Source organism: Carassius carassius, chromosome 2 (genome assembly GCF_963082965.1).
Source record: "Carassius carassius chromosome 2, fCarCar2.1, whole genome shotgun sequence".
NCBI classification, from domain to species: Eukaryota; Metazoa; Chordata; class Actinopteri; order Cypriniformes; family Cyprinidae; genus Carassius; species Carassius carassius.
Genome location: NC_081756.1, coordinates 4,161,461 through 4,179,813, shown reverse-complemented (window position 1 = coordinate 4,179,813; position 18,353 = coordinate 4,161,461). Strand labels below are relative to the sequence as shown.

Below are 18,353 nucleotides of genomic sequence, written 5' to 3'. Positions count from 1 at the left end.
CTTATTTTATTTCAGCTTTTTCCCAAGGCAACACTTGATGTACTAAAATAAATACCCCTGAAACAGAGATTTTATCAATAAAAATGAATTGTTAAACTACTAATTATGTATTCATAATCAATAGATTTTATTAATAAAATTAATAAAACAAATACCTTAAAAAAAAAGAAAAACCCACAAAATTACTAAAGCATTGCCTACACTAATAAAAACTAAAAAAATATATTATATTATTTAAATAAAATGTACATTTAAAAAACTTAAAAAGAAAATATTAAAATAATTAAATTATATTCAGAAAATGTATTTAATATTACATTTAATTAAAATTTAACAATCAAATATTTTCTTTTTAATATAATACAATATAATTTATATAATATAATAATCAGGCATGTGATATGTGCTAAGGGCTAAAGAAGCAAATAATAACTAATCCTAACAAATATCATTTTTACTCTTAAAGCAAATCAATATGTGCATTACTGGATTGTACCAAAAGCTCCTATATGGAGTAATGCATCTTAGCAGACACTATGGTAAAGGGTGATTTTGAGTTAGTTTAATTTTGTTTCTGTTCTGCTGTGTCTGTGTGCGTCACACATCTGTACCGATGGCCTTGTCCTTGCTGACCCTCCAGGTGAGCGACCCCTCGTGGATCATCCTCTTCGTGGTGAGATCCAGGCTCTGAGAGAGAAGCGACAGCATGAAGATCTCACTGACTGTGAGTGAGTGATGGGATGGGGCTCGTGGAGCACTGAGAACCGCTCTTACCTTGAACTGTGCTGCGAGGGGATTGGCCAGCCGCTCCAGAGGCGTCAGGTCCAGCCTGCGCTGGTACTGTCCGAGCCGATGCCGGTGCTCTGTCTCTCTGACCACCTCATTGACCGCCTGCAGTATACCACGACAGCGGGCCTGAGCTCTCTGAAGCAGCGGCAGGTCCGGAGACGACGCTGCACACAGATATAACACACATAGGAAGATTAGTGCGAGTCTTTTCACGTTCTCCTGCTCCTGACGTGTGTGTGTGTCGACTCACTCTCGCTGTGTTTGATGATGTTGTCCAGCAGAAGAGGGTATTTAGTCAAGCGCTGCATCTCAGCCACCAGCAGGTCCTTCAGCTGTAACCTGCGGCAGTGAGGACTGGCCTCACACTCCTGCCACACACACACACACACACACACACACACGAGTCACGGGCGGCTGGAGCAGCAGCACAGGGCCGTGGAGCAGGCCTTACCTGTATGAGGTGAGCGAAGCGAGGGTCTTTACGCTGTTTGCTCTTGATGAGCTCCAGCGCTTGACTCTGCTGACTGCACAGATGAGACACCTGCTCCTCGAACTGATCTCCAGCCTCTCCCTCCAGCTGCAGCACACACACACACACACACACACACACACACACACACACACAGCAAAACCATCACTTTTGAAGGAACAGCTCACCCAAAAATAAAAATTTCTGACAGTTTCCTCTCCCTCAAGCCATCTAAGATTAGGACGAGTTTGTTTCTGCATCAGATTTGGAGAAATGTAGCATTGCATCACTTGTTCAGGATGCTCTGCAGTGAATGGGTGCCGTCAGAATGAGAGTCCAAACAGCTGATAAAAACATCACAATAATCCACAAGTAATGCAGTGCATCAATTAATGTCTTGAGAAGTGAAAAACTGCATGTTTATGAGAAACAAATCCATAATCGAGATGCGTTTAACCAAATTAATTGTTTAAGGCTGATATTATACTTCATAATAATGCTTCCTCCAGTATAAAAGTTCTTTATCTGTGTTGGCTTGTAAACGTGGCTTGATCTGTGCAGATTTCTCTCCTGATTCAGACAATGACTTTTCAAGAGAGGAAGCGTTATTATGGAAGCTGCAGTTTAAGGTTAAAAACTTAATAATGGATCTGTTGCAGCTTTTGTCTTCTGAAGGCATTAACTGATGGACTGGAGAGCTGTGGATTATTGTGATGTTTTTATCAGCTGTTTGGACTCTCATTCTGACGGCACCCATTCACTGCAGAGCATCCATTGATGAGACACTGATGCAATGCTACATTTCTCCAAACCTGATGAAGAAACAAACATCTTGGAAGGCCCAAGAGAGAGCAGATTTACAGAAAATGTCATTTTTTTTGATGACCTTTTCCTTGAACTCATCTAAGACAAGAGGAGCGAGGCACTCACTCTAGCCAGCATGATGTCTCCGATGCCCTGAACGACCGGCGATTCCCTGCGCTTCTTCATGGCCTCACATAAGCTCGCTGGGATAGAAAAACATCATCAGACCTCGAGTATTACATCTACATGCATGCATTCATCAGAGCACTGCATTCAGTTCATAGGTTTGTTAAGTCTCATGTCCATCCTGCATGAATACAAGTGTCTTACAAGACAAAATATACAGCATTCAGCACAAACACAACAGTAGAAACCGATCCCAGTGTCTCTGTGTTTAACCAGCACTGACCGTGGAGCTCGTAGACGTGCCGCAGGTTCAGGAAGATGCAGGACAGCTCTTCAGGACTGAGGACGCTCTGCATCTTCTGATAAAACACCTGGTCCAGGACCCTGAGCGTCCGCAGGTGAGACGCCTCCGTGGTGAACAGCTCTGCAGAACAGCGTTAAACCACTGAGCTACAGTTAAAGATGTTTAACTAGGCTCCACGTAAAACACACCAAACCTGACGAGGCTCTGACAGTGTAATCTCCTCAGATCTGTCTGAGTTTGTTCTCACGGTCCGTGCTGAGTGCGTCTCAAAACATCCTGAGATTTGGGTTACATCTTCTTAAAATTGTTCATGTTCTTCCATATAACCCATAAACCCACTGAAGTCTGAGGCTCGAGGCTATGTGAAATCATTATATTAATTTTCACAGACGTATCATCTTAAAACAAACTAAACATCTCCAGCGTGTCTGAGATTGTCAGGAAGCTCATTTCTCCGTCCTGAGGAGAAACACTGCTCATTACAGACACACAGACGCCTGACGGATCTGATGAAACACAACCCTGCTCTCTCGTATTACACTGTTCATGCTTCACCCTGAGCTGGTTATTACTTGGAGGAAGTCATGCACTGAGATTTCACACTGTAAACGGACAGTTAATATTCCTAATGACATATTTACATGCTTAATATCACTTATTAAAGATGTCCAGTGTGTGGCAGACACACAGTCAGTGTATTAAACTGTTGATAGTTGATGTGATATTATAAAGCGCTTCACAATCCTGCCCCCTGCTGGCCGCACTAACACCTCTCCCAACAGCAACCTAGTCTTAAACTGCTTCGTTTACAGCAGTGAACACCAACTAGATTAAAGTGATTTGAATGTGGACATTTTTCTTACAAAAATGCATAAATTTGCTACAGGAGGCATTTGTTCACCCGGGAAAAAGTGAGACTTTTTTTAAAAACATCTTTACAGAAGGGTGCTTTTTATTTCTCTTCTTTTTTGACTGAAGGAATGCAACACCCATCATGAAACAGCTTGAAAGATCAAAGACCGTTTTTAATATAACTCCGACTGGATTCGTCTGAAAGAAGAAAGTCATATACACCTAGGATGCCTCGGTACTTTAAATCAGTGCTTACTGTAATATTTCCCATTATAAGTGTCTTAAAATGAGCTGCAGTGACTGACGTCGTGTCACAGATGCTGTAAAGTTGAACTGAACCGGAAATATTTATTTTAGAAATGTTTCTTTTAAAGCAGATGTTTAAATAGAAGCGAGTCGTTTCTGTACCACAAACTGTAACCACAAAATGACTGTTTTCAAACAGGTTTCCAAGTCTCCTGCCTTTGCTCAGGCAACCGTGTGTGATGAGACCTGACTTCAGTGTGTGTCTGTGTAAGTGTATACCGTAGATGACGGCCTGTCGGTCGATCTCTCGTGAGCTGAGAGACGTCAGGACGTGTGGCTCCACCGTCTCCTGCCAGTTGTGTGAGTCAACCACGTCCTCGTCCAGGGCCGGAGCGTCCGGTAACAGAGCCACCGGAGCGTCCACCATCCTGAGGACGGAGAGAGAGAGTGAGACGCACGAGCAGAGACAGACCAGAGCAGAGCGAGAGCAGATAAACCTCACCTGCGCTGAGAGCGAGGCGTGTACGGCGGCGTCGGGTTCTCCAGTGATCTGAAAGAACAATACTAATAAAGTTAGAAACTCAACACAAAAGAAAATGTAATTTAATTTAATGGATTTATTTATTGAATGTTGCTTGGGCTGCAACAACTAATCGATAAAAATCGCTAATGAAAATAGTGGTCGACCGATATATCGGCCGATATTTAGACGTTATTTTAATGGATGGTCTATTTACACTTGCTCCTCCCACAAACGTGTGAAAGGGAGGGTCAACACTATTAAAGATGGCCAACAATCATTAGCTTCAGTGGCGTAGATGCTAGCGTACACCGTAGTCTTTTTGACGCGATTGGCCCGGGTTCGAATCCACTTTTTTTCCTCTCCCTTTTCAAATCTCATATCACATTGAAATGCATTTCTTTTCAGTAAAAATTAAGGAAATAATCAAACAGTTGAAAATAAAGTATCAGGTAAGGTTAGGTTAGATGTAGAGAGGGCTTTATAGTTCCAATAAGGTGGCACCCATTTAATAATTTGAATTAAAATTATAATTTTCCCTCAATACGTTATTACTGCATACTGTTTTATAATGTACTACAATACTGCGGTGCAGATAACAGTGAGATTTTATACAATTTATTGCAAATAATGGCAATTTTAACAGTGTAAATGGAATCTATCCCTATCTGCCTTTTTTAAATATGGGCAAAACAAAACAAGCCACTGAGACATGAAGCTAGCACCTGACAGATAGTAAAATGATGCAGAATGTTCCTCCCATCTTTTAACACTTTTAGTTTGTGTTTTTCTTTACCGCCTCCATTATTATTTCCATTTTTAATATGGGGAATTAAACTGACTGTTTAAACTGTGCTTTATAATGCTTTTTTACCATTAATGTGTAGCACAGAGGTATATTAATCATACAGTGTGTGTTCATAACATGCAGTTTGTTTTGGATGGCTGCAGCCCTAGCTGTATTTGTGTCCCGTGTGTGTGTGTGTGTGTGTGTACCGTGCCGAGCTGCTGGAGGCTGAAGACGAAGCGCTGTGATGTAACAGCCTCAGTCCAGGCCCCTCCCTCTCCTCAACGTCCTCCATGTCCACATCACTACGAGAACGAGGGACAGACTCCGCCCCCGCCCCGCCTCCTCGCCGACGCCCCTCCCCCTGAGCCTTCAGAGACTCGCTGCGAGCCAATCGCACCGATATGGTCGGACTGAGGAGGAGAATAAACCAGCGCCATCAGCATCAACTCATTAAAGCTGCACGTCTTGGATGACGTGTAACTGTGTTTATAACATCTGTGACCTTTCCATGCTGTCCTCTCCAAAACTGCTGGAAGACAGGGTCTGTCCCTCACTATCCCCTTCTTCAACCGAGTCTGAATTATTCTCAAACTGCTGAATGATGTTTCTCACGCTGCCAGGACGAACTGTGGACACAAATAAAGAGTCATTAATATTCCTGCTCCAATTTTTTCCCCATAACAGGAACAACACACTTGTGTATTGTGTGACACTGTGTCCTTGAGCTCTACAAATACAATCATTCAGTCAGATATATAGAGGGTTTCTGCAGGTTTTATGAAGGGAAATATACAGTTTTTAAGACCAAGTAAAGAAATGTTAAGAAATAAATCGAATAGATTTTTAAATTAGAAAACAAGACAAAGCACTAAAGATGATTTATTTTTTTGCAATGCATACAACATTTAATGCCTTCTAGACTATCTACTCTGATTTAAGACATTTACAGCATTAATTTATGGAAAGGTGAATTAAGTCTATTTAAGACCCGCAAAAATCCTGTATATCAAAAATAATAATAATAATAAAATATATATATGATAAAAAATGGATATATACACAAAAATTATGTAATGTACAAATAATAAATGAAATATTTTTATTAAATACTAAAAGACAGGAAAGTGATTTCATCAGGTCTGTAAAAGTAGCAAACAAATGAAGATGCAAAGTAAAGGATGTGTACCTTCAGCCGGGGACAAAGGAACATGGAACGCTGGAGAAATAAACGAACCATGAGAAATATGAACAGAAAATGATACAAACGACAGCATTTCAAACTAAAATAAAGAAAAGAAAATAAACACTGAACGACTCAAACACGTGCTGTGTGTGTGTTTACTGGACTGGGACGTGCTTCTGGGTTTGCCGATGTACTTCAGGATGGGATTGCGTTTCTTGTCGTCTCCGTCCTTCTCTCGTCTGGCGCTGCTCAGCTGTGTGTGACATGTGAAGCGCATCATGAGGATCCAGTCAGAAGCAGAGCTGCTCCAATCACAGCACATCACACATTACCTTCTTCGCTTTAGGAAAGAACGGAAGCCACTTTTCCTTCTCGGACATCAAGCCGGGGAACACTTTGGAGTCTCTGAGTTTAATGCCCGAGTGTCTGAGATAGAGATGAACCGCAGACGCTAGCGGAGAGCTGACAGCAGAACAACGGTCACTATCCTCATCCAATCTAATATAATCACAGAAATCAGCGCTAGCCACAGGATTGAAGCTCATACCTTCGGTCCTCCTCATGTTTGGAGCTGTAAGGAGAGGAAGCTGGTGTTAGATGACTGGATTTACACAGACACACACCTGAAGAGAGACAGGGTCCCGTGACGGACGCCTCATGCTGTGTGTACAGCGGTCATGTGACCTGTCTGTGGGTCATGTGACTGCTCCGCGTCCAGGCGTGTCCCGGGACCTTTGTATCTCATGCAAGCTCACTTTCAGTTTATTTCTGTCACCTGACGGCTTTATAACCCGTGCTGCAGGTTTATGGTAGATTCTCCCGTTGGTTTTACAGCATATTAACCAGACGGGGTATAATGTGTGCCTTTTCTCTTCACTTTCCCTGGCAAGAAGTGTTTTCAAATAGAATTTGAAATAGTTAAGATAAGTTAATTTTAACATGAGGATCCATGTTTTTTTTTTTTTTTTTTTTTTAATGAAACCCATTCTAACTTATTAAACCTTAACAGTAAAATTAATATTAGTATTTAAAGAGTAACAGTACTAGTGTAGTAATTCAATTATAAAAATTACACCAATGAACAACTGTATTGCTACTGTAATGCCTTTGTACTATAAAATAATCATAACTATAATAGTTTATTAAATTATAAAATGGAATACTATCCATATGCATTACTATCGTGATAATACTACTATACTGTTTTATTTTATTGCACAAAATTATTATATTAATAATAAAAACATTCTTATTACAAAAGTATCACTACAATAGTATATATATATATATATATATATATATATATAAATGAATGATAACTATTACTATCATTATCAGTGTTGTACTGCTACTGTTTAGTTGTATTATAAAACTTGAGTATTTAATAATCATAATATAATATTATACAATTAAGAAAATAATAGCAAACATTATAATACCTTTAAAGAAATGTTTTAATTAAAAATGTTGTTACTATCAACTTTTAAAAGTCAAAACTAATAAATAAATGTATTACTATAGTAATAGTGTTTATTAATTTTAGTAAATATAATAATACTAATAACTGATTAATAAGAATAAGTATAAAAAAAAAGAACAGAAATATTGCAATGCTATTAATTGTTTTTTTTCCCCAAAGAAGAAAGTAATGAGAAGCAGATTTCTGATGTAATATCATAAAGACAGTAACTCGGGTGCAATGATGCGTCACACATTAGTGTGTGTGTGTGTGTGTGCAGGTCTTCTCCACTCACAGGATGTCCCAGAGCGCCAGCACCTGTCTGTCCACCACCGTCCGCTCCTTCACTGGGTCTCCATCTAACTGCTGCAGGTCACCCTCTCCAAACAGAGACCCCAGCCCCATCGTCTGCTTACTCCTGCAGCACACAGACATCAGTGTGTGTGTGTGTGTGTGTGTGTGTTACAGAGAGTCCAGCCCCATCGTCTGCTTACTCCTGCAGCACACAGACATCAGTGTGTGTGTGTGTGTGTGTGTGTGTGTGTGTTACAGAGAGCCCAGCCCCATCGTCTGCTTACTCCTGCAGCACACAGACATCAGTGTGTGTGTGTGTGTGTGTGTGTGTGTGTGTTACAGAGAGCCCAGCCCCATCGTCTGCTTACTCCTGCAGCACACAGACATCAGTGTGTGTGTGTGTGTGTGTGTGTGTGTGTGTGTGTTACAGAGAGTCCAGCCCCATCGTCTGCTTACTCCTGCAGCACACAGACATCAGTGTGTGTGTGTGTGTGTGTGTGTGTGTGTGTTACAGAGAGCCCAGCCCCATCGTCTGCTTACTCCTGCAGCACACAGACACCAGACATCAGTGTGTGTGTGTGTGTGTGTGTGTGTTACAGAGAGTCCAGCCCCATCGTCTGCTTACTCCTGCAGCACACAGACACCAGACATCAGTGTGTGTGTGTGTGTGTGTGTGTGTTACAGAGAGTCCAGCCCCATCGTCTGCTTACTCCTGCAGCACACAGACACCAGACATCAGTGTGTGTGTGTGTGTGTGTGTGTGTTACAGAGAGTCCAGCCCCATCGTCTGCTTACTCCTGCAGCACACAGACATCAGTGTGTGTGTGTGTGTGTGTGTGTGTGTGTGTTACAGAGAGTCCAGCCCCATCGTCTGCTTACTCCTGCAGCACACAGACATCAGTGTGTGTGTTTGTGTGTGTGTGTGTGTGTGTGTGTTACAGAGAGCCCAGCCCCATCGTCTGCTTACTCCTGCAGCACACAGACGGCCGTCAACGGTGTGTGTGTGTGTGTGTGTGTGTGTGTGTGTGGTTAACCACAAGACCGTTGAAAAAAACATCCAATATGTGAAGATTAAAATCGGTTGAGATGCTAAACAAACCACGATTTAGTTAGAGGTAGGAGTCCATCTGTATGTCATATTAAGTAGTAGTAGCCCTTTATTGTCACTAGTTAAAGTTCATAAGTACAGAAACCAGGGAAATGCTTAAAGCTCCACCTGCTGGCAGAGAGTCAATCTGCGTCTCGCTCAGCTCGTCTGCTGTTTCTGTTTCAGGCTGATATTTCTTATGTATAGTTTCACACAGCTGAAGTCAAATCATTCTGCTTTTGGTGATTTAAATTAATAACTGCTCATGTTGCATGTATGCAGCATCTTTGTTCGGATCAGGATTTGCAGAGGTTGCCTCTCGTTTTAGATGGAAAGAGCTCAGACAAAGCCTTTGTTTATATGAAGAGATTTCATTTATTTGTGTTACTTATTTATTTGATTTGGGGCTTGTTTTAATATGTACATTTAGTTGTGTTATTTACATTTACATTATATTTCAATTTTGTCATTTAGCAAGCGCTTTTATCCAAATGATGACAATAGAAGCAATCAAAACCGACAAAAAAGCAAGTGCTATATTAGTGTATTATTATAGTGTTATATTTTAATTTCACATTTAATTAATAATCCGTCTTAAATCAAATTTTGTAAAAAAAAAAACCAATAAAAAAACAACATGAATCGATTCGTGAGTTGAGTGAATGGTTCCATCCCACCTGAGCAGTGTCAGATGAACCTGCTCCACTATGAATAGTGCAGTGAATCTGGAGGCGCACCTGTAGTCCTGGAGCTGCTCCTGAATGTCTGGGAGCACCTGCTGCTGGAGCTCAGACAGAGGTCCTCTGATGTCCTCCTGAGCGTGCAGACGACCCTCTACACCACAACAAACCACACACACGGTTAACCACCGCTCTATCAGCCGCTCCAGACGGGGTTTCTGTTCACGAGAGCTCACCTATGTCTGTCAGGATCTCCTCCCGGACTTTAATCTTCACAGGCTGAAACGAATCACAGAAGAACAGTCACACAGAGAGCGAGTGAGAGATGCAGCGCTGCTGGACTGTAGATCAGACACTCACCGCATCGGGGTCCAGGAAGTGTGAGCAGATCTGAGGGGCGAGCGATCGGGCGTCTTTAGGGCTCGAGCCCAGATACGCCTCCACAGACAGATAAAACAGCTGCATCAACACAAACACACACGTCACACACACATCTGTGCTCAGGCAGCCACTGATGCTCACCGGACTGGCCTTTAAGATTTCAGATTAGGAGTGTAACGGTACACAAACATGAGGGTACCCCGGTTTTCATCACGGTTTGGTACAGCAGGAAGGGAAAAAGGCTTTTTTTATATTAAACTGGTGTACTGAGCATAATCTTGACAAAATACACATTATTGGAAAGGTCTGAGTCTCAAGAGTTCATATTTGGTGGTTCAATTTGTGATAGAAGTAATATTGAGAGAGAAATTGAAATGTTTGTGGCAGAAAAATGCATCTCAAAAAACTTTGGGTGTCACCTGGTGGCCAGGTTTTGTATAACGCCTACACTAAATCGCATAGGAACATCATCATTTTTAGATATCAACTTCAAACATTTCAAACTTGAAACACTTTATAGCAATTCTGGATTAAAAAACGATTTCATAAATATTTTATATAAAGTTAAAAAAAGAAAAATTTCTTTACAGTAAATTTAATCTTCTATAACTTATTTTATACTTTCATTTATTTTTTTAATGATTCACTTTTGCAATAATCTGCTGATTGTCTTGTTTAGAAAGAGACCAACTTTGTATTCAAAAGTGTTCATGAATTATAATAATGTAACTTTAAATAGCGCACTTTCATGTTTATGTTTCAAAAAGGGTGATGAGAGTTAAGGAGTTAAACTGATGTACCGAACAAACTGCTCTTTCCTTAAATTAATTTAATTACAATTAAACTTTTCTTAGGGATAAAAATCTACCTTGGCTTACAGTAGCCCTTTTACATTACTATAACGTTACAATTAACCACAGAGACCAAACTTAAATTCAACTACTATTTATGACTATTTTCACTGTTTTATTGCCGTCTTTTCGCAGTTGAAACTCTGATTGAGCGATTTTGAGGATATGTTCATTCATGTTTATTTTGTGTTGTAACTAGTAGTAAAGAGTGAGGCATGATCGCAAACTGAGGTGTTTATAAAGCGATCTTTGGACACATCAAAAACTATTTAGCATTTAGGTTTTGAATTTCCTGAAAAAAAAAACATTATTTGAAAGATGAGACTTTGTTTCTTATCAAAAGTAACAATTAATTAAACAGAGTTCCATCCTTGATTCTGATTGGTTGAGCCAAGTTCCAAACTGTTACTCTACAAACACACACCTTTGTTTACTTCGGTGTGTTGCTCGGCAACCACTTTGTTGGAACCACACCTGTTTCTGAGGAACTACATTGTTTGGCAGAAGAATACTGTTCTTATTAATAGCATTACACTTTATTAGCTGGGTTTTATTTTGTGAAACCTTACTACGTATATGGAATAACCGTTTTATAAAAGCAATAATCCCCTTGAAGCTGTGGTTTGCAGTGAATATATAAAAGCTTCCCTTTGTGCCTAACAATGCCCCCTAGCTGTTATATATTCACTGTAAGCCACAGCTTCAAGGGGTTAATAGCTTAATTATTATTATTATTATTATTATTACACCCCTGTATCATATGAGAAAGCAGGGCTGACCAGCGGGTTTGGATCCAGTAGTTGACTGAACACGTATCTCATGAAGACCGTCATGTGAGCCGGACGACTCTTCAGCAGCTCGATGTCCTGAAACGGCCCGTCCGTCTGTCATGAACAGTGAGGAAGAGTTACATGTGCTATTATACCAAAGGTCGACCAAATCAACTTTAAGACATGAATTTAAACACTGAATTAGGAACAGCACACTAAAGATATGGCAGAAACAGTAAGAGTAGTATGCTATTCCAAACTCAGCCCAGATTGTCTTTAATGCATGCATTTAAGATGCATATGAAAATTAAATTAAAAACTCTGATGACTACGCTTTGCATAATTGTGCATATCCAAATCTCTGATCAATAAAATAAGAGCAAGAAATCGAAAGGGTCTTGGTTATAAAGAGACAATCTCAACAGATAAGCATCGCTCAACTTCACTCGCCGAGATATTTAACATAGTTTTACTCAGAAATGAAATACAAATGAATGTGTAAAATATTTATTTCAGAGAAAACAACTGACTCAATTACTAATATATATACATATATATATATATATATATATATATATATATATATATATATATATTAGTGCTGTCAATCGATTAAAAACTTTAACTAGATTAATCACACATTTTCCTGTGATTAATCGCAATTAATCGCAATAAAAAAAGAAATGTTTTTGTACGTTTTTAATATATTTTTTAATGTAATAATTTCAGTTAATCAAATTAATGTAGAAACAACATAAAGACAGTATATTTTAAATACTTGTTTAAATGGCATCTTTTTATGAATGAAGGCCAGTATTACTGATATTAATACAGCTACTGATTTTTTTTTATTTTTTACATTTATTATTAGGCTTTTAAAAATATAACAGTTTTTAATTTAAGTAAACTTAAAACAATGCTAACATAAACCCATAATAAATGTCATGTTTACTCCTGCCCTTCCAGTCTTAACAGTTAGGAAATATACAGAAATTTAATAAAGTTATCAAAGTTATATGCAGTCTGCACTGCATAAACTATAAATTAAATAGTTAATCCTTATTAAAGCTACAAAAGTTATTTAGTCAAGAGCAGCGAGTCATTTTCTCTGTTCCCTTTGTTCTTTAACTTTACTGACAGGAAGCTTTATTGGCTGCTGTCCCTTTAAGAGCAGACAGACACGCGGATCTCACCGTTTATACACTGTCTATTGATCTCCCCTCATTCTCTCACAACTCTTTTTGTTCATTTTAGACTTTATATAAATCATTTAAGATTGCTCTTATGAGGATAATCGACAAACTGGCACTTTGGGATGTTTATTGTTAGTTCAAGCGCTTAAGAGAACTGGATTCTGGCGCCCTGTCTATGCATTGTGTGTGTGTGTCACATAAGGGCATTCACAGACAGCGCATTCTCTTTTGTCTTGCCGCGCTTGAAATGTTTAAAAGCATTTAAATGAATAAGAGCGTGATCATATAATGTAAAGCTAGCCAACGGATGGCAGAAAATACGGATGCTGCGTTAATTGCGTTAAATATTTTGACACGTTAAACCAGACAAAAATTAATCGCATGCGTTAACGCGTTAACGTTGACATATATAATTTATATATTATACAATTATTTTAATAATTTAACAACACATCTGCATGCTTCTGAAGGCGGCATACAGGTGAACTATTTACCGTATTCAAATGTGTCTATTTTAAATCCCTTATTTTAATTTTTTACATTCAATTAATTACTAGCTCTGAGAGACAGTGATAAATGTGAACGGTCTGACCTCATTGATGGAGTACCCATCCTCCTCCTCCTCCTCTTCCTCTGGGCCGATGATCTGGCTCTTCCCTCCCTGACGGGACACAGGACACTCAGACCTCAGGCTGAACACAGAGCACAGGAGAGAGCTACAGAGATCCTCTGAGGGTCTTACCGAGTCCAAGGGGAGCGTGTCGGACCCCTGCCAGCGGAGCAGAGGGTTCCTGAAGATGGAGGGGGACGAGAAGGGGCTCTCACATGCCTGAACACAGACACACAGGAGACCGTTAAATCAGACTTCTTTCAAAACTGTTTAAAAATCCTGATTTGAACACTATGTGTGAACTTTATAATAAATGCATCGACAAAGTGGTTGTAATTATTATTATTGTCTTATTTTACAGAACAACAGTACAATCACAATACTAACATTTAAAGAAAATTTATAACAGTTCTTGCCTTCTCAACTTTTATTTTGGTGTAATGAACGTAACTCACCTCGACGTCTCCTTCGCTGGAGTCCACCGATAACCGACCTGCTCAAAGAGAGAAATCACACCAGCATTACACCACGAGCACCGATGAATCATAAAGATCTCATCAGCTCTTCAGACACGAGTTAATGAAGGTATAGTGACCTTCTCCAGCTGTGAGATAGCTAGCGACCGCTTCTGATCGAGTGCCGTCCTGAAACAGAGAAGAGATTTCAACTGATCGACTATAAGAGTACCTGATCACATCAGGAAGCTCAAAAAGCACCACAGAAAGGACACACATGCAACTACTGGTCCCCATTTCTCCATCTTAGACGATGTGAGGGTGAGTGAGTTAGATTGTATGAAGCAGCACTCGTACCACATCCTGCCGGATCTTCACTCGGACTTGGCTGGCTCTTCGTCTGGCTCTTTCTATCCGCTCCTCTAATGAAGACGAGGGGTTTCGGGAGTGCTCCTCCAGGAGGTTCTGCACAGAGAGAGCGGTGAACATCATTAATGAAGTGTCTGAACACACCTGAGAAGCGCTGGTCCTGCATCACTGATACCTGCAGCTCTGCCTCCTCCTGCTCCAGCATCCTCCGCAGGATTTCTGTGGCGTGTTTCTGCACCTCAGGGTCCTGACAACAGGAGAGACACATCTGAATGATGGACTTCACTTATCAGGGACCTGCTCCATTTCATTTCTTTAAAAAACTGTTTTATATTTCACAGATTCTCTGTTTTCCGTCATGCATTCTGACTTATTTACACTGTTAAGAGTATAACTCTAGATTTACATCAGATTGTCAGAAACTGTGAGTTACGTCCCCTTTATTTAACTGTAGATAATTAAATATATAAACCTTTGACAATATAACCACTTATTACAATATTAACAATAGTAGTACCCTATGAAATGTTTTATAATTATTATTTTTTTATATTTTAATTATAGTTTTCCCTGACAAAATCTGTGTTGATTGTTTTATTTATTTTTAGATTCCATTTTAATTATTTTAATAATCAACATGAATGCCTTACTGTTTAAATTCATAGAAATTAATAATAAAATTATATTAAAATAAATATATTAAAAATAATACAAATTATATTTTAATGGTTTAATGCAACTCAATTTATATAAAATAAAAATAAAAATCATTTGAACAATACAAAAACTCTATACTCCTATGTAATACTAAGTTTTTATTTTTAATTTTTATTCTTTTTGTTTTGTTTTCATTTTTTGGTATCTATATTAAAGGTTTAATTAAATTCAGTTTTAATAATTATATTCAGTTTATTTTTTTTTTACTAACAATTTAATCATATATCAAAACTGTAGTGAAACAGTTAATAATAAAAGGTGTCAATCATTTCTCAAAACCTGTGCTGTCGGTTTTATTTTTATCTGGATTCTGCGCGTTAATGAATAAAAACTTCAAATCAAATAACATTTTAACAATCCTTTAATTAGCAAAGAGAGCTACAACAATTGTGTGTGATACTTCTTCAAAAATAATGTATTATTACTTTAAACACATTCTGCTGTAGAATAACAATATATTTCTGTCATAATTTCTTCAAGTAAAACCAAACTTTTATTTTGGCGGGTTGTAGAAGATCTTTAAGTTTCTGTGCGCATGTAAAGATGAAATGCTGGTGAAATGACTCACAGGACAGCTCTGGAGTCTATTAATACTCACTGGTAATACTCCATAAGGCAGATTGGACCCCTATTAAACTATAATATAGTCAATAACAGCTTCAAAACATGGCACACCTGTAAGGGTTTGGGTCCTGTGATTCTCTGAGTCGGGGTGCTGCTTCCTGTGGGTGGAGTTTGTGGAGGAGGCGGGGCGTCGCCAGGAGCTGTCCTGTGATTGGGCAAGAGGTCAGTGGGGAGGGGCTGAAGCGGGATGGATGCGGCTGAAGGAGGCGGGCCCTGAAGAGTCAACGCCACATACGTCCCAGCTGTACGAGGACGAGAACAAACGTCAGTGAAGACACTCCTCACAACTACAACAAACTAAACACACAGCTGCCAGACTCACATTTGATCATTTTCACCACTTCCTGATGAGACATCGACGAAACCAATGAACCATTGACCTGAAACGCAAACAGAGATGACAATTATGAGATTAGTTATTAATTCAATTACAATCGCTTTTGTTTTACGATGGCAAAGCGTACCTTAATGATTCGGTCTCCTTCCTGGACTCCAGCCTTGACCGCTGCTCCACCTGCGAGGACAAAGACAGCAGGTTTGATTCTGGAAGTGGTTTATCATTTACAGGTGCATTACCCTCGGGCTTGATTACAGGTATTAATTACCTGGCCGGACATTCTGCACTAGTTTGATTCTCTCGCCACACACGGTGAAGCCAAACCCCAGATTGTCCCTCTGCACAACCACACATCTTTGGACTAAACCCGTCCCTATGAACCAAAAACAGAGGACCTTTCAATAACATCAAGTCATGTGATCGTGGTCATTTGCATACGAGAGCTGTGCTTCACCTGCGCTGTCCGAGGGGAGATCAGACAGTGTCTCCCTCTGCTGGCCGGGAGAAGACCTGCGCTCCGAGTCTCCCAACGTCAAACTGCTCAACCTGAGACAACGACATATTAAAATCAATGAGACGAGAAATGGACAACTACGGCACCAGAGAGCAGGAGAAAAGAACAGAGAACCAGAAAAAATACAAAATAGGGAAGGATGCATGCAACATAATTGATGCATGATGCAAAATAAAACTGAAAGTAGGTGAATTTAACCAGACTGAAGACTGAACAAAAAGTAAAAGACTTCAGACGTGTTCCAGAGTTTCACATCAGCGCTGGCATTAGAAAACAGTGGTTGACCAATATTGTGTTTTCAATAGGGAACTCAAATATCGAGCGACAAAAAAAATGCATTTTACACATACAGTATTACTTAAACTGCTTTTACACAACTGGGAAAAAAAATAAATAAATAAAAAAACATACATAATCTACAGACTTCATCCCGGTATGCCACTATTTATAGCATGAAAATAAACCGTAAAACTCACCAAGCAGCAAAAGGACTAAAAGGAAGCGTGAAAGAGAGAAGGAAGACATTACAGTGAGACAGATGGAAGAAAGAGAGCGAGAAATACAAACAAAGAGCAAATACTCAACATGAGGTGGACTGTAAAACTGAGTGAGAAAGTGAAAGACGTGTGAGAGAGTTCAGAGCTCGTGTAACTCCTCCCAAATAAGCACATAGTGGAAGAGGCTCGTGTGATTGACAGTTAAACATCATCATCACTACTCAAGCGGAAACCTGTGTTAATGACTGACAGATGTCTTGTGTTGGGTTTGACTTTGACTCGTCATACCTGGGCAGGTGTGTTTGTTTCTTAATGGCTGCCCTGCAGTCACATGACACAAACAGGAAGTGGATGCACAGGAAAAACAAGTCAGTGGGAAAGAGAAACAAAAGATCTTGAGACAGAACAAAACAGAAATACACACACAGACAAGTGGACATTAAAGAAGTGCATCTTCTGATGGGTGATCTTCTCCAGAGCAACTCATCAGTTAAACACAAACACACAGCTGGGACAGAAACTGATGCACTGAGACGGTAAAAATAGCAACGAGGAAACGAAGGCACACTGGACGAATGGAAAAACCTGTATTGTTAGACAGAGGACACGAGACAGTGATCTGAGGAGGCAGTAACCGTCTGAACTTAATGTTACCCTTGCAAGCCCACAAAGCCTTGAATTTAGCCTGTGTTTTAACTGTAAACAATGATTTTACCAGTGTGTCCTCTTCTATCGACTAAAATCTACAGTAAAGTCTGGGAAATATAGTCTAGAGGCACAATAACTGTGATAATCTCACATTTATACTCAAATATCAGGTCTACCGATAAATCTGGTGTCTTTTTTCTCAATCGTTCTCAACAGAGGTCGACCGATTATCGCCACCGATATTAAGCTTTTTATGGTTATCGGTCATTTTCAAAATCGATTTGCTGATAATATGATTTTAAAAAAAGTTTGTCAGAGCATTTGTTCCTCTAACTTTTGATATTAATTATATTTTTACACCAGAAATATCAATCTACTTGTTCTGTAATAATCGGCACTGAAAAACTCATATCAGTCGATATCGTTTGTTCTGTCACCACATTCAACAAATTCTGAATGTTTATATTTACTTTTTTATTCGTTTTTTACTTTAATAATTCTGAATGGATCCATATATAGTCAGGTTAAGGTGACTAGTATTGTGCTCTGTTGGCACCCCCGTGTGGTCTGGTTTGGCACTGCAGCTTGATTTGTTATTTACACATGCATAAAAACACTATAAATTAAATTTTTTCCCTCCATTTTCAAAAATTAAACGTTTTCATTTATCTTAAAAACAAAAATATAATTTTGCGAGAACCATCCTCAAACGTAATCATAAACTTGGTAAAATTCTCCTTATTTAAAATGTTTCAAATCTTAATATTTCTCCCTTTATTATACT

The 18,353-nt window shown here is 39.3% G+C and overlaps 1 protein-coding gene across 9 annotated transcripts in view; it reads right to left on the bottom strand.

Moving 5' to 3' along the window:
- arhgef11 (Rho guanine nucleotide exchange factor (GEF) 11) overlaps nucleotides 1-18,353 on the bottom strand; it is a 29,070-nt gene that overhangs the window by 8,947 nt on the left and 1,770 nt on the right. For 4 of the 9 annotated variants that reach the window (XM_059505816.1, XM_059505815.1, XM_059505808.1 and 1 more), the window contains exons 2-33: nucleotides 17,210-17,242; nucleotides 16,901-16,915; nucleotides 16,365-16,456; nucleotides 16,179-16,283; nucleotides 16,038-16,087; nucleotides 15,896-15,953; nucleotides 15,625-15,815; nucleotides 14,408-14,479; nucleotides 14,221-14,328; nucleotides 14,004-14,052; nucleotides 13,864-13,901; nucleotides 13,541-13,627; nucleotides 13,391-13,459; nucleotides 11,615-11,719; nucleotides 9,964-10,062; nucleotides 9,840-9,882; nucleotides 9,661-9,757; nucleotides 7,838-7,960; nucleotides 6,631-6,654; nucleotides 6,416-6,545; nucleotides 6,243-6,336; nucleotides 6,087-6,116; nucleotides 5,403-5,526; nucleotides 5,107-5,310; nucleotides 4,093-4,140; nucleotides 3,870-4,018; nucleotides 2,472-2,612; nucleotides 2,189-2,265; nucleotides 1,241-1,366; nucleotides 1,040-1,157; nucleotides 775-953; nucleotides 612-687 (exon numbers count right to left, since the gene is read on the bottom strand). In XM_059505816.1, coding sequence (XP_059361799.1) covers nucleotides 612-687; nucleotides 775-953; nucleotides 1,040-1,157; nucleotides 1,241-1,366; nucleotides 2,189-2,265; nucleotides 2,472-2,612; nucleotides 3,870-4,018; nucleotides 4,093-4,140; nucleotides 5,107-5,310; nucleotides 5,403-5,526; nucleotides 6,087-6,116; nucleotides 6,243-6,336; nucleotides 6,416-6,545; nucleotides 6,631-6,654; nucleotides 7,838-7,960; nucleotides 9,661-9,757; nucleotides 9,840-9,882; nucleotides 9,964-10,062; nucleotides 11,615-11,719; nucleotides 13,391-13,459; nucleotides 13,541-13,627; nucleotides 13,864-13,901; nucleotides 14,004-14,052; nucleotides 14,221-14,328; nucleotides 14,408-14,479; nucleotides 15,625-15,815; nucleotides 15,896-15,953; nucleotides 16,038-16,087; nucleotides 16,179-16,283; nucleotides 16,365-16,456; nucleotides 16,901-16,915; nucleotides 17,210-17,242 — 2,954 coding nt within the window. The remainder of the gene's footprint in view (nucleotides 1-611; nucleotides 688-774; nucleotides 954-1,039; nucleotides 1,158-1,240; nucleotides 1,367-2,188; nucleotides 2,266-2,471; nucleotides 2,613-3,869; nucleotides 4,019-4,092; nucleotides 4,141-5,106; nucleotides 5,311-5,402; nucleotides 5,527-6,086; nucleotides 6,117-6,242; nucleotides 6,337-6,415; nucleotides 6,546-6,630; nucleotides 6,655-7,837; nucleotides 7,961-9,660; nucleotides 9,758-9,839; nucleotides 9,883-9,963; nucleotides 10,063-11,614; nucleotides 11,720-13,390; nucleotides 13,460-13,540; nucleotides 13,628-13,863; nucleotides 13,902-14,003; nucleotides 14,053-14,220; nucleotides 14,329-14,407; nucleotides 14,480-15,624; nucleotides 15,816-15,895; nucleotides 15,954-16,037; nucleotides 16,088-16,178; nucleotides 16,284-16,364; nucleotides 16,457-16,900; nucleotides 16,916-17,209; nucleotides 17,243-18,353) is intronic. The other 5 variants (XM_059505809.1, XM_059505810.1, XM_059505812.1 and 2 more) reach the window with 5 other exon arrangements.